General features: G+C 40.7%; 1 protein-coding gene across 2 annotated transcripts in view; it reads right to left on the bottom strand.

Moving 5' to 3' along the window:
* The window catches only part of SPRED2 (sprouty related EVH1 domain containing 2), a 90,310-nt gene that overhangs the window by 35,561 nt on the left and 36,479 nt on the right, over positions 1-18,270 (bottom strand). The window contains exon 1 of one of the 2 annotated variants that reach the window (XM_067565264.1): positions 17,354-17,450. The exons of the other annotated variant lie outside the window; for it this stretch is intronic. Coding sequence (XP_067421365.1) covers positions 17,354-17,370 — 17 coding nt within the window. The 5' untranslated portion in view covers positions 17,371-17,450. Of the gene's footprint in view, positions 1-17,353; positions 17,451-18,270 lie in introns of those variants that run through there. 2 annotated transcript variants of the gene reach the window in all.

The raw sequence follows: 18,270 nt of genomic DNA on the forward strand, positions 1-18,270 counted from the left end.
TGCTGGGTGAAGCCGAAGCTGCACCTTGTCTTTGAAGAAAACCGTGTATGGCGGTTCTGAGGTTAGGGATTTTAACTCAGAGACTGTTAGTGCCGAGGTAATTTGAGTCCAGCACCGCCCTATGAACTCTATCTTTTGAACTGGTGTAAGTATTGATTTTTGTTCTTTTATTAGCAGGCCCAGCAACTGACAGGTGTCCCTTACAATCTCAACGCCATGTTGGACCTGTGCCTTCGACCGACCCCAGATCAGCCAGCACTCCTCTGTGCCTGAGGTGGGCTGCCACTTGGTGAACATATGTGGTGTGGTGGAGAGGCCAAATGGGAGGAGAGCAAATTGGTAATGTTGAGTGCCCACAGTAAACCGCAGGAATCTCCTGTGGCCCCGGAAGATTGCAATATGAAAATAAGTGTCTTTCAAATCGAAAGCGGCGTACCAGTCACCCGGATCCGGAGCGGGAATGATAGCTGCCAGGGTGACCATATGGAATTTCAACTTCTTGAGGAATTTGTTCAAAGCACGTAGGTCCAAAATGGGCCTGAACCCTCCTTTGGTCTTTGGGATCAGAAAGTAATGGGAGTAGAAACCTTTTCCCCTCAATCTTTGAGGGCCTCTACCGCACCTACATGCAGTAGGACCTACACCTCCTGAATGAGGAGTTGCTCGAGAGATGGGTCCCTGAAGAGGGACAGAGAGGGAGGGTGGGAAGGCGGGAGCGAAAAACTGGAGGGTATAGCCAGAAGCCACTGTGCTGAGAACCCAGCGGTCCATTGTTATGGCCCTCCAAGCAGGGAGGAAAGGAGCTAGGCAGGAAGAAAATAATCAGGAATCTGGATTCTGAGTAAAGACTAGTAGGTTGCCCTTGGGTGTACCTTCAAAAGTCTTGCATCCTCCCCCCCCCACGAGGGATGGCGACTCGGCCCTGATCTCAAGGCAGAGGCAGGCGAATTGCCCCGATGGTGTTTATAGTTCTTATGTTTTCTCTGTAGGGCTCCACCTGGGCCTGGCCCCCAAAAAGGACCTGAAATGTCTCCTCGACAAGGATGGGGTGTAGAGACCCAAAGATCTCAGAGTAGCCCTTGAGTCTTTCAGCTCATGCAGCCTGGAATCAGTCTAGTTTGCAAAGACGGCTGAGCCATCAAATGGAAGGTGCCGGATGGATTGCTGGATCTCTGTGGAAAGACCAGACAATTGGAGCCACGACGCACTCCTCATCAACACCGCGGAGGCCATTACCCGTGCCACCAAATCCGCTGCGTCTGATGCCGCCCGCAGGGAGGCTCTGGCCACTGCTCTTTCCTCCTCCAGGATCGCTTCAAATTCCTGCTTGGAGGACTGTGGGAGGGAGTTGGCGAACTTTTCCAGTGACTGCCATATATTATAATAGTATAGTCCCAAAAGCGCTTGCTGATTGGTCACTCTCAGCTGTAGGCTCACTGTTGAGTACACTTTGCAACCAAAGAAATCTAATTTTTGGCCTCTTTATTCTTTGGCACTGAACTCATTTTCCCCTGCCTGTTATGCCCGTTAGCTGCCGCCACAACTAGAGAACCTGGGGACGGGTGCGTGTACAGATATTCAAACCCCTTGGTGGACACATATTTCTTTTCCGCCCACTTGGATGTGGGGGGCAGGGAGGCTATGGTTTGCCACAGCGCCTTTAAGAGTTTTAGCACGCCTTCATGTACTGGGAGGGCCACCCTAGAAGGAGCTGCAGATGCCAGGATGCAAACAGTTCATCGCCTGGCTCAGAAAGTTCCTCTATTTTGAAGCCCAGGTTAGCCGCTACCCGCTTCAGCAGGTCTCGGTGTGTCCTGTAGTCATCCGGTGGGGCGGCATGAGAGGAGCCCGCTACCACCTTGTCTGGCGAGGAGGATGAGGAGACAGGAATCTGAGGGGGGAGTTGGAACTTCCTCCCCATTCGGGATGGCTACCGAGGGGCTACCCGAGAGAGAGAGTCTTCCTGGTCTGACCCAATATCTATGTCCGGTGCTGCAGCCGGGCCCTTTGAGGCATCCACAGACGACTGAGCGTATGGCACCATGCCCTGAGGGAACCCCCATGGATTCCAAAATTGCTAATGGCCAGGCCATTGCCCCTGCAGCCACCCTCCCCTCTGTGGCAGCATGGGGAATCTGGTGGGGCTGCTTGAGGACTTGTCTCATTGGGGGAACAATTATCTCCTCTCCCGAGTCCTAAGAGCTGATTAATGGCGACCATGGGGGTGCTGACGCCACTCACCAAGTGGTGCCAGGGACTCGGAGAGAGTCAGTGTTCTGAAGATCGATGCTGGCACTCTTCGGACTGGTGCCAATGCTCCAGCGACCGGTGCCTGATGTTCGGTGACCAAAGGCTCGATCCTGACCTATGCTGATGCAATTCTGGGCACTGGTGCTGGGACTCTGGCAACTGCTGCACGACTGGCAAACAGGGTCCCGTGGAAGGGGGTTGTTGAGGTGGAATCAGCACCGGCTTTCTCTTCGACTGACCCCCGGCCAGGGAATCAGTCCCTCGGTACCCCGCTCTACCCTCTTGTGGTGTAGGCAGTACCGGCAAGGCCAACAGGTCCTTCATTGCCTGGAACATCTCAGGTGTAGAAAGGACCAATAAACGGCGCGGGCCTCTGACACTCCCCGGAGTTGGCGGTAGCATGGGAATTGGGCTCGACGCCCTTGTGGGTGGAGGCGTTCTCGGGGCCGAATCGGTTTTTCACGCGGTGCCCAAGCTCTTCTTCGCCGACTTTGATTCCTTCTCGGTGTGCGCCTTCCTCTTCTTCGGTGCCAGCGATGTCGAATGGTGCCGTGAGGGTGCTGACACCGGGGGAGCACTCCTGGTCAATGCCGCTGTACTGGGTGCCGAGTCTGAACATGGCTCCGATAGCAGTCTGAGTGCCAATTCCATTAGAAGGGCCTTAAGTCTAATGTCCCAGTCCTTCTTGGTTTGAGGACAAAACCCTTTGCAGGTCTTAACCTTTTCATGAAGATGCGCCTCTCCCAGACACGTCAAACAGCTCTGGTGCAGGTCGTTCAATGGCATAGGCTTCTTGCACGAAGCACAGGGCTTAAAACCCAGGGATCGGGGCATGCCCCAACCCTGGGTAAACAACCAACTACCAGATAACTAACTCTTAAACAACAAGTATATACACTAGAAATACAAAGAAACTATGAGGGATACTAGGACTTGCAGGAGCAAGGGAGTGTTCCAGCACTGTCACAGGCGGTAAGAAGGAACAGAGAGGGAGCGGGGCCGGAAGCACCCTATATATGAGCGCATACATGTGTCACTGCAGAGAGTGCTAGAGCTGGCCCTATGGATACCACTAGGGGGAAAATTTCCTGCACCAGTGCATTTGGCGTGCACATACCTAATTCTGAATGGACATGAGCAAGCACTCGAAGAAGGAGGATTCTAGCTCCTGTATCTCCCATGATCACAACTGCTGAAGTATCACACAGTGGGAATGGGATCTTGTCCGGTACCAGAGTCCAAATCATTTAGGGCTAACTTCCTCCCCCCCCTTTCCCCTCCCCCAATACATTAAATTACATTTGGAAACTCATCTGCAACCAGCATAACATGCTCCCTGAGAGAAAGAGAGAATGAACCTTGCAATATCCCACGTGAGTATGTCCTCTGGGCACAGGAACAATTTGCCCAACATTAATCATTAGGCTCACACACAAGAACTTTAAGCCAACTCCACCTACCCTGGAGGGAACATGGTGTTTCATCAAGATCACATGGGCAGCATTGGAAGCAGCTAACAGAGGTAAGAGAATCAGCACAGATACCTGACTAGAAGCCGATCAACCAATGCAACTAGCAACAATTTCCATACCATACTCAGGCCTGAAACAAGAGAGGACTCAAGGAAATCTGAGGACTTCCAACATTGCTAGACCTGTGTCACCATTTAGAAACGTTACTGAAAGAAAAAAAAGAGAGTGGTCTTGTCACCAGAAGAATGTTCCCTTCGAGAGATACCACAAACACATTAGTTTCACCGCTCTCAGCAGGCAGGCAATCAAAACAAGACTTTCAGGCATCACGGAAGAGAAGATTCCAAACTGGAGGAGGCAGAAACCAATCACTTTTGGCTACACTAGAGGTTGGTCCAGGACAAAGACATAATTACTACCCTACCTATCACCAATCTCAGTCAAAATCCCTCTACGTCTATTATATGGCCAATTGTACTGATTGATCCAAAGGCTAGTTCTAGTGGCTATGAGGCCCCAAGCTGAAACTGAAGAATCACCACGCACAGTAACAGTCACCGAGCACAATCACAATGTAATCGACTCCACTGCTACAACCGACATCTAATCAGCTCATGCAGACACACTGTAGCACATTACAGTGACCCCTGTGGACCTGCACTAGTTTCACTTTTTTACTGGGGAATATTAACGCAGGGCATGCTTGTAAATAAATTGATCCACCACATAAGAGTAGGAAAATACAGAAGAGAAAACTAATTGCTTGGTCTAGTAAGTTTTTAACACTCTGCCAAAATCAAAGGGCCCCAAAAATGTGTGTGCTTTACTAGTACAATCTGTTCTGCCCCCAAAACACACAGTTCATAAAAAGGAAGGCAAACCCATACAGCGTTCCCGAAGGATGCCTTTTAAAATAGAATAGACATCACCCTGAGGGATGAGGCTTGAAATTTATCTTTTGGGAATTTTTTTTGGCATCTGAACAAACTGACAGTATCTCTTTAAACTTGACAACAGCTCCTTTTCCATCTAAGGTTATCAGAGGGGCAGCAGCATTCATCATTATACATTTGGTAAACTTCTTTTTTTTTAATTTACCTCACAGAGTTAATATTTCATTAAAAGTTGTTGCTGTATGACAGTTGCATTTCTCAGATGCAACCTTGTTTTAATATCTAGTAAGTCACTAACAGTGGTCTTGCTTTAGCTTAGCTACATGGCTCGGAAAATAAATATCCTGTTAAAAATAAATATCCTGTTTATTTCATGTTTTCCTCTCCCTTTAACAGTTATTTTCCACTTTAAATAACTTCAAAAATATTTAAAAATAAGCTTTGGCTGTAGTCCAAAATTACCATCACCCAGAAATCAAATACCCATCCTTCATGCTTATTTACACCCTTTGGATTTTACACACACAACCAAGTTAGTCTGGCTACTGGGAACAGCAGAGATAGTGTGAGAAACTTCGGCACAGTAAAGACTTTGTCTAAACACTACAGTAAAATTAGTGCAACAATTTCTGAAAAATAAAAGTCAAAATTATATAAAATAATAGCAAATTAGAAGAAAGGAGTGTATTTTAAAGACACCCCAAGTAGCACTGCTCTGAATTTCAGCCACAGGATGCTCACTCTGAGTAGCAGGAAATCGGAGAAACGAAGCAGCGGCAAATATTATTATTTTTCTCATTCAGTTTGGTCACTTGGAATGTCAAAAGCAGGACCCAGAACAAAGAGGCAGAGATGTGAGTCTGAGACTCTACCTGGTTGTATCATGCAGAACCTGTCTTCTAATGACAGCCTTCACAGAGGCCTGAACATTTAGCCTATAATAGTGATAAAAGTGTGGATAAACTCTGTTGTTGCCCTGCAGAGTTCATAGGGGAATTTTTTTTTTTTCGTGGGAGATTCAGCCACCCACTTGGAAAATCTTCAAAAGTCACCCAAAACTGGGAGTAGCTCAAGGAAAATGGAAGACCTATCAAGAATGGCAAAACATAGGAGTCTGCCACACAGTTGAGCCTCTGCTTCTAGCTGGATGTATTAGGAGTCATGTAGTCTGTTTTGTGGTGATGGAGAGTTCTGGAGAAGTCTCTCCAGGATGGTTCCCTTTTGATCTGTTTTATCGACTGGATTTTTGGTTCTCTTTGGATTTGTATGCAAAACAGCTTCATAAGGACTGTCTGATGGTTTAGTGTGGCTTGTGTTCCCCTTTACACAGTCTTATAGAAGGTAGAGTTTTACTTTCCGTTTCCCCTGAGCCTCTGCCACTACTTTTCATTGGCTCTCCATTAGGTTTCCCGACATATTTTGCTGTTGCCATAAGCTGCTTTGCTTGGATGTCTGTTTTTAATAAAGTCATCTATGCCTGCACTGCTGCCCGTAGCTCTGGCTGACATATGCAAAACATCAGTAGAACTGAGATTAAGGCCATGTCTACACTAGCGAGCTTACAGGGGCACAGCTGTACCCATGCAGCTGCACTACTGTATGATCGCTTGTGTAGCTGCTGCATACCAACAGGAGAGAGCTCTTCCATTGACATCATAAAACCACCTCAACAAGCAGTGGTAGCTATGTTGGTGGGAGAAGCTCTCCTGCCAACATAACGCTGTGCATACTACCACTTATGCTGGCGAAATTTATGTCGCTCAGGGGTGTGTTTTTTCACACCCTAGAGCGACGTAAGTTTTGCTGGCATAAGTGGTCATGTAGCCATGGCCTAAACTAGCTAGGAATGTCTTCAGAAATCTTGCTCCCGGCCTCAAGATATTTTAGCCTTCTGTAGGAGAAAGTCAAATGAGCATGTCCACAGTCTATCAGACATTAGTATTTTCCCAGTAAAATGTGGTATGCAGCCATTGGCTTCTACTAAAAACAATTTCTAAATTTGATTCACAGTGACTCTTGAATAATTAATTTGCTCCATTCTGGATATCTGGTGGCCAATTTACATATGCTACTTTCTTCTCAAACAAAAATTGACTGGCTTCAAGGAAGTACTGTCCCTGGGGATGTTTGAGCTCTCTTCTCCTGAGCTTTGATTTTCAGACAATTTCTGAAGATAATCTTTAGTGATCAATGCAGAGAGATAAACAATTTGTCCTTCTTCCCCAATTCCCTCTGGTTTTTCTAAGGTTGCATTCCTTCTATTTTGGGCTTAACTGCTTCTAGATTACATCTTTTAGTGTCTGTTGGGGAGTAACCAGGAAATTTCAACCTTTATTTATTTTAAGAAAGACACCAACACAATCTTCAAAACGCTCTTGCATAGAACGAATGGCCTTTTTAGTTTTTTCCTTGAACTTCTTGAGTGTATTATAGCTCAGACTAACGTTTTCTATACAATTTAATACAAAATTTCTAGGCAGAATTCAGAGCCTTTCACTTTCCTGAAACAGCATTACTAGGAACTTTCTAAAATGTGTTAATTTTGATTTGGTTTGATTTAACGACTGATTCCAATCACCAACCATTCAATACTTTAGATTTCTATTATTTAAAGGTCACATCTTAGATAATTCTCTCGTCATTGACAAACTTCACGTTCTTTTGTTTTAAATATTAGTATACCTCTGGGCTTGAATGTGTTTTTTTGTTTTTTAAAGTACCTTCCCCCTCATATTTACTTTCTTTTGGGGCACTAAGTGAATCATATGGTTTTTATTATCACATCTATGCTGATATTCTGACCTGTGGCTCTTTTACAACCTTTACTACCAAGGCCTGCAATGGCATCCGAGTGTATAACAGCTGTCTGACTGGATGTCCCAATCTGACACTGAACATGGGAAAAGACAGACACTTTGTTAATTGGAATGGACAGTTCCACTATTGAATCACATTTTGTGGAAGTCAGTTTGGTTGGATTGTTTTCAATGTCAACAGCTAGGAATGTCTTATAAGCCTGATCCAAGTCCACTCAAGCCAACGAAGAAACTTAAATAGGCTTTGGATCAGGCCCTATATTTGGAAATTGCGTAAGGCCTAAAAGTCATCCCAAGGACACAGCCATGGGGACATGGACACAAACTAAGTCAGACTAAATTGTACAGTGAAGAACACAAACAAACTTAATACTGAGGTTAGCTGGTAACAAACACAATTCAACAAAATACTCGTATAAAGCGGGAACTACTTAAAAAAGAGAACATTAAATGTATTTTCACCTGACTGCAGACAAGTGACAGAGCAGCCAAGTAGATTCACTTGAACTAGTACAAGTGGTTGGACTAATGTTATAGCAGCTAAAAATTAGTTGTTTACAGACTTTTAAGATAATAATTGATAGAATCCTAGCTTAAAGATGAGATGAAAGAAGTACATTTAAAAAACAAGCCACAGATTCCTGGGTTCTACAGTTATTCAGTATAGATAAATGCGGGTTCTAGATAGAGAGCCACAACTTCTCCATTTTAAAGACTGTAACTTTAAGGGACTCAGGCATTTCATCCTAAGACAAATCTAATTTCCCCCTGAAAATGAGATCTTTATCCCCCTCTGCCATAGCAAAAACATCGCCAGACAGCAGTTTCCAGTTTGTGAGACAGGAAGAATACTGAATTGCTCTTCTAATACAGTCAGTTGAAATTCTGTTTCCAGCTGTTAGCAGAAGGTCACGTTTACATTGTACACTCCTTAGAGCAGGGACAGGATCTCCTCCCTCATGGATCAACAGACACAACACTGCCACTACTCCAAACTATACTATTAAAAAAGACCTAGGACAGTAATTACTATTTGGTTTCACCAGGACTCAGGAGATCCAGGTTCAACTTCTAGTTCTGTCAAAATTCACTTAATGTCTCTATGCCTAAAGTCTCCATCTGTAAAATGGGAATAAGCAATGCTTTTCTGTCCCACAATAGTGTAGATAAATACCTGGGAGGTGTTCAGCTACTACAATGATGGGTCTTATAAATACCTAACCTCTTCTGCATGCAAATTTATTTATTTTCTTTACAATACAATTTCATGTGACTGCATCATGGCTTTGACTAGTTGCAAGCAACTCATTCTCCATAGTTAAATAATAATTTACAAATCCTTTGTCAGTATTATTGGTTCAGAGCAGCAAGAAACCCATGATCTTGTTGACACATCCATCTACTTTTATTATTCTGCAGCCATTTATTTCAAGGACATTCAGGGCATGTAAAATATTTGATTAACTTCCATGTATAGTATATTGAATGCCATTAAGGTTAGATATATGTCAATCTTTCATAGTAGTTAGAGTAAAACTACTAAAGGAACTAGAATTGACTTAAGTTTCTCCCATTTTATTGGGTTCTAAAAACTTTTAAGTGCCCTAATTGTTGGGTTTGTTTATGGCGTACATACTATTCAGTTTGTACAATCTATTCTTAATTATTAGTTAATTGGAATATTTAGCTGTTTTAACCCTAAATGATTTGTCTTAAATAGCGTTAAAAGCTTTGGAAGAAAATATCTGCTGAGATTATCCAACTGCATGGCAGGATGCCAGCCTTTTCTATCACTATGTTTTCAAGGTTGTTAGTCAGCCCCACCCAGAACAAAAACCATAATGGAACTTCAGGGCTAAAGGTAGCATGTGGTTTTCTTCACTTTTTTATTGGAAGGAAAAACAACCTATTTAAAGTTATAGCTCTTGGGTATTTTTTTTATTTGGAAGGCTAGTAAGATAATTTCCCTTGAGAAATAAACGAACAGTGATCTTGTAATAAGCAAATCACTATCATTAATATTTTACCTTTATTCCAACACTTTTTTACTAAAAAGCCAAATGTATAAAAGACAGGACACATGTACAGACTAATTGCAATATGAAGGATATTTTAATTTCAATTTTTGAGGATTCCGCTGAACTGCTTCATAAAGTGAGAATGTGTAGGTACCATACAACACCCTTGTACGTTACACTAACCCTACCAGAATGAGAAATCAAGACAAAAATTGAGTCATGTTAAATGTCTACAGCGGGGTTTTGTGGTAATGGCTGCAATTCTGTATCCAAAATTCATCAAATCAAATAATTTCTTTGCTAGTTAAGGCTTTAAACTGCACTTCTATCTGGGGAGTGAAAGACCTCACCCTTTGGATTTGGGGGATAGTGGAATAAGGAATTTGGATATTTTGGTAGCCACTCAACTCAAAGCCTGTAGGTCTGTTTACCTTCATAGTTTGAGTAATCTGCTATTTCAACAGGTCTTTCCCATACCCTCCCCCATTTGACACAGATTAGAATATCATGATCCTGCTGAATTATTTTCCTCCTCTGTTGGTAGACACACCTGGTAAAGAGCAAAACTAAAATTAAAAGGGTGGCCGGGGTGGTGGAGGAGAAGAGGACATGTTTCTTGCAATAACACAAACTCAGAACAAGATCTATTTATTTATTCATTACATAGAAGAGACTTTAGGGCACAGTGGGTTTTTTTTTTTTTTTTAATAAAGAATCTCCTAATGAAATATTCACTTCGAAACTTGGAGAACGTTTTTTGGTACCAGTTTTCTCCTTTTCCATTTAGCAAACACTGTCTCAACCTAGCTTTCACTGCTGACGGCCATCCACATTAAAGGTGCCATCTACATTCCGACAGTTCTGGGAATGGGGATTGTTAATTGAATGTGTGGCCTCTCCTAGCTAGCTGTCTCTGCAGTATTAATGATATGCTGTGCATTAAGAGCGGCTTATAAAAAGTTTCGCAGCAACAGAGAGTGGAGAGGATGTTTCCTATCTAATGATTAGTGTTTTAAGGTAGTTGTAGTATTGGGGCAATATTCTTTTAAAAGAAGGGTCAAATTTAAAAAATAAAATCATGGTTTCCACCAATTTCTGTTCTCCACTTCCTCCATGCTGCCCCTTCCCCCTTTAAAAAACAAACTATGAGTACGTTTGTAATTTCTAAAATGTCTAGCTGTAGTTTAAAATACTTCTTTTCCTTTTCACTCATTACACTTTTAAAACCTAAAATGCTTTCTTCTGGAAGATTTATTTCAGCATATCCTTTATAAGTTGGCAACTCTCCTCTACAAGTTATATTTGTCTAACTTCCTTTTCTAAACACATATGCTGTGTTCACCATGCAGCACTTAAATATAAGTAGTTACTTACCAGCTCCATTTTATATAAAGCTTATGGTATTACTTAGCACCACAAGCTAAAATATATTGTGCCACACTGGAGATTTGATTGGATAATTTATTATTTTTTTAAAAATATAGTTCCCATATAGGTAGCCAAAGCAAATCATGTGGTCATACAATAGCGTCTTAGCCTTCACCTTCCCTTCCCTACTCCACTTATGCATTTTACCATCACCGGGGCTATACCTACACCTACCACCTGTTGATCTTGCAAACATTTACTGCTTGCCATAGTGCCATTGACTTCACAAACAACAAGCCCCTGATCCCACACATAGATAAACTAAACAATTTAATCAGTTAAGAAAAAGCTAGGCTGTTAATTTTGATCCAAGAGTTGTTCTATAACAGTATTAAACAGTTTTAGACGTTGGCAGAAAGAAAACAAAGAAGAGAAAGCAGGAGGCTAGCAGCATTATGAGGGCAGAGTTAAGGCTGTCGGGGTAACCTTACTTGTTGAATTTGCCCACTTTCTACTTTTCAAATGACTTCAAACATCTGAAATTTTAACTTTGAATTTCCAGGCATTTAGCTCATAGTGCTCTTGCTACCTTTTAACTCAGATCTATCTGTCTCTCTCTCTTTTTTTTTTTTTTTTTTTTTTTTTTTAAGTAAAGGGCTGAGCGTCAAAGATCTGGATGACCCTGCCTGCCTGAAGTGTATGAAGTTATAAACTAGAAGAAACTTTTCTGGAATTCCTCCTCAGGTCCTTCTAATTCAGATTCCAAAGTTGTCCTTTGGTGACAATGATAATGAAAGACTTCTGGCTCCTGGACTTTATTTTCTTCTGCAATACTTTGTTCATGCCACATTAGCAAAGCTTGGATGCCTCAAGTGATTAGGACCTTTTCTTCATTGGACCAAAGTCCAAGATTTTCCTTTAAAGGGGGAAGAGCCCAATGAGGCCAGTGTAAGAATCAGAGACTGGGCTTTTCAATTGCTTTTGGATTTCGAGCAGTCCTAAAATTTATTATGAAGTAACATGGTCTTAACACATTATTTATGGCCCTTAGTTAAAAATTGCATCGATCAGTTTTAGTCCAAACACAATTTGAAAATGGCCAAGATATGAAAAATCCTTTACATTGTGAATTTCATCACATAATTACAATTAGTCACTGTGGGGCTCACAAAAACCAAAAAACAGAAGTTATGAGAAGCAGTGAACTCAAAGAGCATTTAAAAGTTTTATTTGTGCCCATCATTACATCAACACACTGAACAAATTATTCTGACATTACAGTTTGTGATATTTTAGCCATAGCAAATTCAAATTTGGGAAAAAACACAGCATGCAAGTGCAACACCGATAAGCTTGCAGAACGTGCTGCTGAAATTTTAATTTTTCCTGTAGCCAAACCAAACATAGAAAAGAGTACTAGCTGATCTTAAAAATGACTCAGTCAACTAACAAGAATCCAGGGAAGCAAACTGGTCCATTGATACTAGGAGAGTGCTGTAGTACATGTCTAGCAACACTTTACACTAAATAGATGTTAACTGGATACATTCAATGTTAGGTTTCTCTCTCATTTTTTTGTTTATTTAAAAAAAACACACTGGACCGTAATACATTCTTCCCCCTTTCCCTCTGATGCCTGAAGTTAGTTTTCTCCCCAGATTCTTACATTTGGTGCTATGACAATGCACACCAATATCACGCTTCTTAAACATAATAAACATAAAATAAAATGCATTTAATTTATTTGTAAGCCAGTGGGCACATTCACCAGCTTACAATTCAGTCCAAATAAAACCTTAACACTTGAGTTTAGTTTGACATCCCTTTCCCCACAGTGAGTTTCAATAACAGAAGATGCAAAAAAACTCAAGCACTGGAGCCTTGTCTACACTAGAGACTTTACTACTTCTGTCCGTCAAGGGTGTTTTTTCATGCCTCTGACCCTCCAAAGTTTTACCAACAAAATTGCTAGTGTAGACAAAAGCCTTAGCAACAAAACTTCCCCCTGCTTTCTACAAGCTGGAGAGGAGAAAGAGAGGAGACATCCCTCCCCTATGGAAACCTCTCCTGGCTACTATGGAGAAGCACAAGCTGGGTCTTCCTTGATCCTGGGTCTTTCCTGCCTAGGAGGCAGGAACCCAGCTTTTGAGTTTGTCTCGCCCCCCCCCCCCACACACACACACAAACACAGAGATCCAAAATGTTAGCAACTATCTATTTCCGTTTTAGTATCACACTGTAATACTAACCTTAAAAATACTTTGGGTCTTCAAAAGTACTTTACTGAACCAAAAGCCATATCAGATCAGATTTAAGAAGAGTTGGGGGAGGAAGAGGCATGCTGGGCTGCATCATGATCAGCAACTGGGGACGCTGGTGAGGGCTATGGCATTTGGGCACAGCTTTTCACTGTCCTCTGAGGTTGTCTTCATAGAAGAGGGGAGGGTACAGCCACCAGGTGGCCACTAATCCCTGCAGACATGGTCAGTCAAGAAAGCCCCATGGGGCAGCAAAACGACTATTTCACCCTTCTATGGGACCCTGGATCTGAATGGGGCAAAGGGGTCTGAAGGTCCCACAGAGAAAATCAGCTTCTAGCCCTGTAATTTGAGAGGATGTGGGAAATCTGCTCTGCAGTCAGTGTGGGGGAGTCCGTCAACTTGGTGCCCTAGAGTTGGATATGCTCCTCTCAGATAATTTAGGCCCTCCCTCCCCAAGGCCTTGTCTATTCTAGGAAAAAAGTGTGTAGTTAACACATTAGCAAATATGCCTTTTTTTCCCCAAGTGTAGACATCACCTGACCGACTGGGGTAGAACTCGAATCTTTAAAATAAAGACATCCTTCCTCCTCCCAGATGTTTGTATCCAGTACATCCAGGTATCCAGAGGGCCCTGCAACTGAAATGACTTAGGACAGTACTAATGAGGACATAGCAAACTTGCAAGGGTGCTCAAGAGTGGTCTACACTGGGGAAGTTTGCACTGGTGTAGCTACACCAAAGCAAACCCCTAAAGTAGACAAGCTGTATTGGTGTCAAAGGTGACTTGCTCTAGTTTGCCTTGCATTATCACACGTCATACGGATGTGCTGAACTATCTGTGCTTATGCTCAAGCAATTCAATTCTCTAGCATAGACAAAGCTTGATTTCTCTCCAGGAATACAGAATATAGATACCATATTAAAAAACAGCTGTATTTGGGGGGAGGTAGGATTTAAAAAAGCAATATACGGCACTAATGAATCTAGTTCACAGGGCTGTCAACTGGCTGTAAAGCAAGCATCTAGACTGAAATTCAGCAGAAGAATGTTCGGGTATCAGAGGTTAAAGATGGAGTGTGTTTACTGAGAACATACAAAAGAAAGGGTTGGACCTCCATGAAGAGGCAAATTAAAGCCTGTAACTCCATTCAGAATCTGCATTAATTCCATTCCATTCAGCTTTTAGACTAAAATGATGTCATGCTAAAAGAGAAAATCAGATTGACCCAAGCATTTTAGGGAAAAAGCACATTTGCCTGGATGAGTGATGTTGCCATTTTAAAAATCTTATACTTGCTTTGAGGAGTAAAATTCTCTCCCATGGACAGACTTAAATTCTATTCTCAACCAGAGTTACAGGCATGTTTAATATAGTAGTTCCCCTGATTTTTCTTTCTGCCATGATCCTATCAGAGTCAAAACCTTGTATCTTCTACACACCATTTGAAGGAGATGTTTTCATGTGCATGAGGTATGCAGTTACTCCTCTCAGCCCTCAAAAGTTATTTTAGCAGAACAACTTTAAAGATTTGTTTTTCAAAAATTTGCAAATTCACTCTCTTAGACAAAATAAAATTATGAATATATAAATTCAGATTCCAAGGAGTTTAAGGACTACCTGAGTTATTAAAGTTCATATAAAAAGCTTCTAGACCTTTTGGTTCTAAAGATATCTTTCTTAATATAACCAGTTTTGTTGTATCTGTGGACAGACAAAGCAATAAAACAAATGATATTTACTTTACTTCCAATAGTCTTATTGAAACATCTAGGTAATGGATTCATTTAAGTGGACCTTTCACATGCAGCAACAGTTGCATGTGTAAGCATTGGCACCCCTAGTAAAAGTTGCTGCAAAATAGTTATTTTAGGTCTTCCTGAAGATAGATTTGAGATGATTTGCAGCCATTGTAAATTTCTGCCATTTGCTCGAGGATACCATACCACCATCAACACACATGCTAAAATTAAACATGAAGGTGGGCAAATCCATCAGAAAAAAAGTAAAGGAAAAAGGGACTGAACTGATAGAACAGGTGAGTAAGGGAACTGTTGCAGTGCTTGAGTGATTGACTGAAGAAAAGAAGCTCAAAGAAGAGCTAGTAGAGGCATGGTGAGTAGGAAGGACAAAGCTGTGAACATCAGTGAAAGGTATGTTGGCATGGATAGCGGAAAGCGGAGTTTTCATTTACATCTTTAAATTTGATAAGAAGCTCCTTTTCAATGCAATATTTCTCCTCTCACACACTGTCAGTTTGGAGGAACACAATACAGATAGTAAAATGAAGTTTGAGAAATTTTAGTAAGTTTCCTTTTATTAAATTTGGGATGCTCATTCTTTGTTTCAATGATGATCTAGAAAACCATATGGAAATTTTAGCTTCATCATAGAGTCAATTTTAAAGCACAGTTACAATTTTATAATACCAGTCAAACTACAGTTCAAAGTTTTTGGAGCTATTTTCATTTAAACTTTCCATGTTTATTGTGGCAGTAATAATGAATTATAAGATTATTATTTATTTGCTTACAGATTTATCATAAAATATCAAATTCTTACATTTAAACAGACCAATTATTCAATTAATCATTTCAGCTGTATATGAACTCTTGCTGGAACACACATTCAAGCAGCAGCAAAAGAAATTCAGTTTAGTAAACTAATAGTTTTTGAATGATGTACCTACCCTGTATCACATTAAAACGCAAAGGCAACGACAAGCAGAGCAGAAGAGAAAATCCATACGGAAGTGTCACAGATTTTATATAAGACCACTGCTGATTTGGGCAAAGAATCCTTGCAGGTTTCAACAAAATTCCCCGTAGATTTCTGTTGCTCATTACTACTATCCCCTGTTGTAATTAGCATGTTATTGAATGACAGATAGCATTTGTTTCATAGAATATATAATATAAGATAAATGAAAAGTGCTTGTTTGGTATGTCCAGCCAAACAAATAGGCAATTCAGCAAGAATTGCATCTTGAATTAAAATTTTTTAAAACCAATCCTACATACTTTCATCCTTTACTACACAAAATTTCTTTGTAGCACATACCGATCATAAAAATCCCATTATATTTATTCTGTTTAAACTAAAGCAATGACTTGAATGAGTAATTATCAGCAAAACCAATAAATAATGCTCACAAGCACTTATAGAGGTTTTCACGTCAAGATTGGTAAGCATTATTCCCATTTTACAGATAAGAGAATGGAGATACAGAGATGAAATGCAACTTGCTAAAGATTACAGAGCAAGTCAATGAAGGAGCTGGGCATAAAGCCCTAACCTCCTGACTTCCAGTCCTGTGCCATTTCCACTGGACCCGTCTTTCACAGATGAGATTTTTCTTATGATCCTGTACACAGGTATCACAACAGCCAACGTGAAAAGAAATTCAACACACCAAACATCAGGTTATCTCCTTATTCCCAACAATTTTCAGTTTCAGAGGCTAGAGCTACTGGTCCTGATGCAGCCATATTAGTGAACCTGCATGGGGAAGCTTACACAAAAGCATGTCTGTCTCCAACTATAGCCATTAGTCCCTAAACATTTAATACATTACAATTTTTAGACGATAGATAAATACGGCATATGCACAGTTTTGAAAATGTACAAAACAGCAATTCACACAATATTTTTAGTGCATGCAAAATGTATTTTTTCATTCAGCTTCATTTTGGTGAATGCAGAATGCATCTTTTATTTCAATAAGAAATCTTCACTTTAGTGCACATATTACAATATAACAGACTAAGATGTAAGAATATTTTGCAGACACACACAGGCTATTTTTTCAGTATTTCAGCACAAGCTCTTCCTAATTCACAAAAAGTAAAGAGGGTATATACCATGAATACATTCACAATTTAAGTGTTTTTCCATGCTAGATAAATAAATCATTAAAATTATGGTCCTAAATTATATACAAATTGTACAGCATGCACAATTCAATTTGCCTTCCTTCTTTCCCTAAGCTCCCCCCCCCACTTCATGGGCAGAGGGGGCACCCACCTAGACAAGTTGTTTCCTAGGCAGCATCTATTTTCCTCTCAGAATTTTATGAGAGGATGAATATTAAAATATTGATATTACTTTTGAAAAGCTGACAGATTAAGCATAAACAAAAAAATATATGTTCCCTAGAAGTCACACAGTATTTACTTACAGATTATGTACAGAATTAAAAAGAACCAGAGGAACAAGGGGGAGGCAGACAAAAAGGAAATGTGAAAATGAAATCATAGGTATCAAGAGAATACATATACCTGCTGGGAGATGCCATTTCTTCTACATTTTATACCCAGGATGCTCAGTCTTACCATTATTGCCACAATAAACCTTCTGATAAAATGGATCGTCTTTTGCTGACCTGAGTACCAGCTGGCTGCCTGAAAAGTGGCTTCCCCCCATGTATGATTCAGTCTCCTTGACAAATATACTGCATTGTACTAGATGAGTCATCAGAGGGTTATTCTGCATATTATTGGCTTGTTGTATCATTACTCATATTCAACATCCTGCTTCTCAGAATTGAAGCATACTGAACTGACTGAAGATCTCTGCCCTCTTGCCACCCCAGTTAAATGTTATGGGTTTGGTTTTTTTTAAAAGAAAATTCTGTAGTTACCATTAAATAGTAATTCAGCCATTTCAAAATAGCTCACAAACACACTGCTAAAATCAATCAGACATTGCACAGAATTCTCAGAATCATATCAGTGATTCGTCCAAAATTACAAACAGATTCAAAGTTGAACTCAGATATAATCTCTTTAGTGACTTCAGATTGCACTTTGTGCTTGCAGTTTATGCTGAATAATGTTCATATTGCATCATGTTACTCCTAAAAGTTCAAACTACTTGACACTTCTGTAAGCAGCAATCCGCACTTATCAATGGGCTTGCCTACGCTACAATTGGTAATAGTGTTTTAGTACATGTTCACTATCATGATTACAAATTGCAGTGTAAATCAGGTCAATGGACTTCCAAATACCACATATAGTTAAATGCAAAAGAAACTGGAATTAGTGTAATGTTAAAATTGAAATATCGAAGTTCTCAAGTCTGGAAATTCCCAAAAGTTTTTACCACAATGTTGGCTACATATCACATGTAACATTTCTTATTCCTGTTTTTCTTGTTAAATGTAAAATGTAATGTATTACTACTTAGGTTAGTC

This window comes from Emydura macquarii, unplaced genomic scaffold (genome assembly GCF_026122565.2).
Source record: "Emydura macquarii macquarii isolate MOO-44397 ecotype Brisbane River unplaced genomic scaffold, CSIRO-AGI_Emac_v2 contig_2676, whole genome shotgun sequence".
Lineage (NCBI taxonomy): Eukaryota > Metazoa > Chordata > Testudines > Chelidae > Emydura > Emydura macquarii.